Source organism: Gavialis gangeticus, unplaced genomic scaffold (assembly GCF_001723915.1).
Source record: "Gavialis gangeticus isolate Ggan-Ray unplaced genomic scaffold, GavGan_comp1, whole genome shotgun sequence".
NCBI classification, from domain to species: Eukaryota; Metazoa; Chordata; order Crocodylia; family Gavialidae; genus Gavialis; species Gavialis gangeticus.
The window spans coordinates 6,215,982-6,220,144 of record NW_017728992.1 but is presented as its reverse complement, the minus strand read 5'-3'; the positions used below and the strand labels follow the sequence as shown (position 1 = coordinate 6,220,144).

Sequence of the window (4,163 nt, the reverse complement as noted above, 5' to 3'; positions counted from 1 at the left end):
ATCCACTCCCCCACAGCGTGTTACCCTGTAGCTGTCTGAGCAGGTGGAGAGAGCGACACAAACACACAACGCCAAGAGCAGGAAGGGTTAAAGGCATCATCGCAGCCATTAGAGGGAAAAGTTGAGGCGATGCAAGCCATGTAGACTCCTCTCCCACCCTCCCCCCTGCCAGTCTCCCCCACGCCCCACTTTCCCAAGCCGGATCACTGTTTAGGGAGGGCAGTCATCACGCAATCCTGAGCAGCAGGAGCTGACGTTGGACGGAGCTGCCAGGTAGCTGGAGGAAAAAAAAGGCACAGAAGGCAGCTGATCCCCACTTTTCATCGGTTTCTGAGTCTGGATCTGGACTTCAAGCATCACAGCGCCCGCGCCAGCTGATCTGAACCTCAGTGTATTAGAACCCCCGCTCTTCCCAGAGACAAGATTGCACTGAGTAGCAGAATGCGAGCAGTGTCGCAGCCAGGGCTACAGCACCCAGCCGCTTTGTAATTTATCCCCCGCTCCCATCCCTCCTCCTCCCTTGTATTATTCCTTTCTTTGAGGGCACCTTTGGCTTTTGTTACCCTGATGTGACTTTTTCTTCGCTTTGGAATGATGGGGATCTTTCTGGCTTATGTTGGATTCATTTTCTTTTCAGTGATGTATATTCAGCAAGGACTTTCCACCCAAGGTAAGAACGCTCGTTACCCAATGTCTGCGGGTGCGTGTTTCATGAGCTTCTGAGCCGAGCTTGAAGCCGACGGGGAGGGGGAATGTGGCTTAGGAATGGTATGGAAACAGCAAGAGAGGAGGGAGAAGTTTCCCCAAAGTGAGCATAAAACAGACTTCTCTTACTGGATTTCAGAGAAGAGAGAAAAAGAAAGACTTTGGAAAAAGAGGGGGGGGGGGACGCTGTGCGTGTGTGTCTGTGTGTGTGCGGGCGTGTGTTTGTGTATGCTGTGCCTTCAGTGAATGGACATACACTCGTGTTTGGCTTGTGTGTATATATGTCTGTGCACAATGCATTCCCACCCATGCATGCATAATTATTGCATTCACAAGGAGAATAGGATGCCTAGTCAAATGCCTCCCTTGGCTATCGCAATCTAGAGGGGATTTGGTTCCCCTTTCCATTCTTTTCTGTCATGCTGTGATCCTCCTGCTCAGACCCCTCGTTCCCTTCGGTGACTACGTGTATCCCTCAAAAAGATGGACCTCTTTGAAGCCCCCGCGAACAGGCGCGTCTCGCATCCCAAGCAGCCCTGGCTCTGCAGAATCCAGTTGTTTGGGACTTTAAGGGCTGCAGTGAACATTTCAGCCCGCTGAACGCTGCACCAGCTCTGCAAACACAACTCTTGGGTTTTGTCGAGCACTGACCAAGGAGGAAAACTTCTTTTAATTCTTCAGTAGGCAGAATGAAAGATCTCTTTGCCTGCTCATGGCAAGCCCTGGCCCAGTATCATGTAGGGTTTTACAAATGCCTTGAGAATATATAAAATGATCGCAAGCCTTTAGAAAGTCTGCTTCAAGGAATATGTATTTAAAAGTGAAACTGGTCCGTTATATTCCCAAATCATCCCTCAGATCCAAGGATTCACATAACCAGATTAGATGCATTGGATAGAAAGGCATGCAGTCCAAATATTTCCTCCTAGGCTTGGTAATATGCCCAAATCAACCTGTAACAACTGGCAATGGAAAACTACCTGGTGAATTCTTTGAGCAATGGTTCTGATAATGCCCAGCATTTCTTTGATTTGAAGCACAGGGCTTATTCATTTATTTCCTCATCCATGTCCTTGGTTTCCCAGTTTCCTGGCCAGAGTAGGTTCCATAGGGTTGCACTGTTTTGAAGGAAGGTGCATACAAGCCTAGGAGAGTGCAGGGAGGTATGATTATGATGGGGTCTTAAAATACACCCATCTGTATGATTTTCTCTGAAGGGTACTTCTACTGAGAGGACACAGTCATACTGCAGGGGATATCAAAATGCAGGTTAGTTTTTGGAAAGTGTCTGCTAGGACAGAGGATGGTCAGAAATAGCCATGTCTCAGCTTTCCTGGTTAAGAATACACGCTAAAGAATAGGTAACTCCCATGACGTGCTTGAAATGTAGACTTTGATGAGTGATCATAACCCCTCTCCTTAGAAAAAAAAATCTGTATTTCCGATAGCCACTCAGGGTCTAATAATTCACAGGCTCACCTACTGACCACAGTAAATCGACTGGATTGGTTGTCCCAATTGGTTTGTATTGAATCCCTCAGTGAGTTGGGTGAAATCCTGCATTTCATCCCAGAATATTTGGATATAATTATCTGTAACTTTGCTCACCCCAGGGAACCTTCCCTGGTGTATGTAGCCCTCACATCAGCGGGACGTGAGTACAAGATGGGGGAGTATAGTGAAGGAAATCTGCACCTGTGTTGGAGAGAAAGGGTGGGTTCCTGGGGGAGGGCAGGTTAAGGAGAAAAGAAATGGGGAAAGGGGATCCGAAAGAGACAACGGAGACATGAGCAGTGGGTGGGGAGAAGAAGAGGAGCAGCTGGAAAAAAAAATGCAGGGAGAAGGAAAGCAAGGGGAAGGGGGAAAGCAAGGGAGAGGGGGCAAAACCCAGGAGAAAACAGAGAGGAGAGAAGAAGAGAGAGGGAGGCAGATCCCAGTAAGCTGTGCATTTGTTTTGCAGCAAAATTCACTGAGTTCCCCCGAAATGTCACGGCCACCGAAGGGCAAAACGTGGAGATGTCTTGCGCCTTCCAGAGCGGCTCAGCCTCGGTGTACCTCGAGATCCAGTGGTGGTTCCTGCGGGCCGCCGAGGACCAGGAGGCTGGAGCCGAGGTGACGGGCACTCAGGTACTGATACGCTGTCGAGGGAGGGGGAACCACGGAGAGGGGCAGGGAGGTGCTGGATCACCCCGAAGGCTCCGGTCTGCCCTGCCCAGGGCAGGGCACTGGACCTCCTTCAGATCAGAGGGAGGCCACACGGATCGCCCCAAACCTGGGTCTCTATTTCTAAGAGCGCATGCTAAGAGGCTGCTGCACGCGGGGATTTAGTTCCCCAATGGCAAAGATCGGCGATCAGTGCCTCATTAGTGCAATGCGATGTGCAGGTCTGACTACTCCCGCCCGAGTGCAGCTGCAGGAAGAGTGGCGGGGAGGGCACACGCCTTGCAAGGGAAAGTGCAGGACTGTAGTCTTCAAAGGCGAGCACCCAGGGCACTGACCAGATCGCTTCCTTTTAAGGAACCTCCCCGGGCCCCTTCCGCTGGATTGCTAGTCACCAGTCCTGATCATCTTCAATAGCATGAAAAATGTATTTCATGCAGGATTTCAGGACAACCCCACAGGAACCTACGTGGTTTAGTTTTTCCCAGGTGGGATCAAGCCCGCCGTCGCTGTCAGCGTTTCCCCTGAGATAGGAGGGAGGGATCTGTGCCCTGTCTCAACAAGCTCTTCCCCCTTCTGTTCTCATTCACAAAGGTCTGTAAGCTCAGGATCCACGCTGAAGCCAAACAGCAAAGGAGTGCAGTCCAGAGCTCCATCCTAAACCAAGGCAATATCCCTCTGTTCTGGTTTCCAGGAGACTGTGTGGTGTCAGTGAGCCCCAGCTCTTTCACGCTTGCTGCTGGGAGAGCTGTAGTAGAAAACTGATTTGGAATTGTTCACTTCAGTTACTTTTTCTTTCTTTCTTTCCAAGTCTGCCAGCCCTTTGCAGCACACAGGAATGTGTTTTGGCCCGTAGGTGGCACACTTAGCATGCAAGTGTTCTCAGACACAGGCTGCCTGTCAGACAGGCTCTGCCTTAATGATTAGCTTGCAGCAGGCACAGCAGTTTGGCACTGCATGCAGCTTGTCACAAATGTTATTCTTTCCCAATAGGTGGAGCTCTTACCAGAGAGAGACTTGGACAATGATGGAACAAAGATAAGCGTAAGTATATGGCAAATGAGAGATCATTGCTAGCACTTAGTTATTTTCCACTTGTCGTTAATTAGCATGTATCCCAAGACCTGTGGGCTGTGTACTAACTCTGTCAATACTGTTGAGTTTCTGGCCTCCTCTTGCCTTACTCTGAGTCTAGTTCCTATGTAAGGGGGAAGTAGACTGAGATGCTTTCCTGGCAGTTACTATAAGGGCACATCAGCAAGAAAATTCAATTAGTAAACATAGGCTTTTTTTTTTTT

General features: G+C 49.5%; 1 protein-coding gene across 2 annotated transcripts in view; it reads left to right on the top strand.

Annotated features, from left to right (window-relative positions):
* The first annotated feature begins 6 nt into the window (after nt 1–6).
* VSTM2A (V-set and transmembrane domain containing 2A) overlaps nt 7–4,163 on the top strand; it is a 42,892-nt gene continuing 38,735 nt past the window's right edge. For both annotated transcript variants that reach the window (XM_019520698.1, XM_019520701.1), the window contains exons 1-3: nt 7–670; nt 2,666–2,832; nt 3,859–3,909. In XM_019520698.1, coding sequence (XP_019376243.1) covers nt 592–670; nt 2,666–2,832; nt 3,859–3,909 — 297 coding nt within the window. In that variant the 5' untranslated portion in view covers nt 7–591. The remainder of the gene's footprint in view (nt 671–2,665; nt 2,833–3,858; nt 3,910–4,163) is intronic.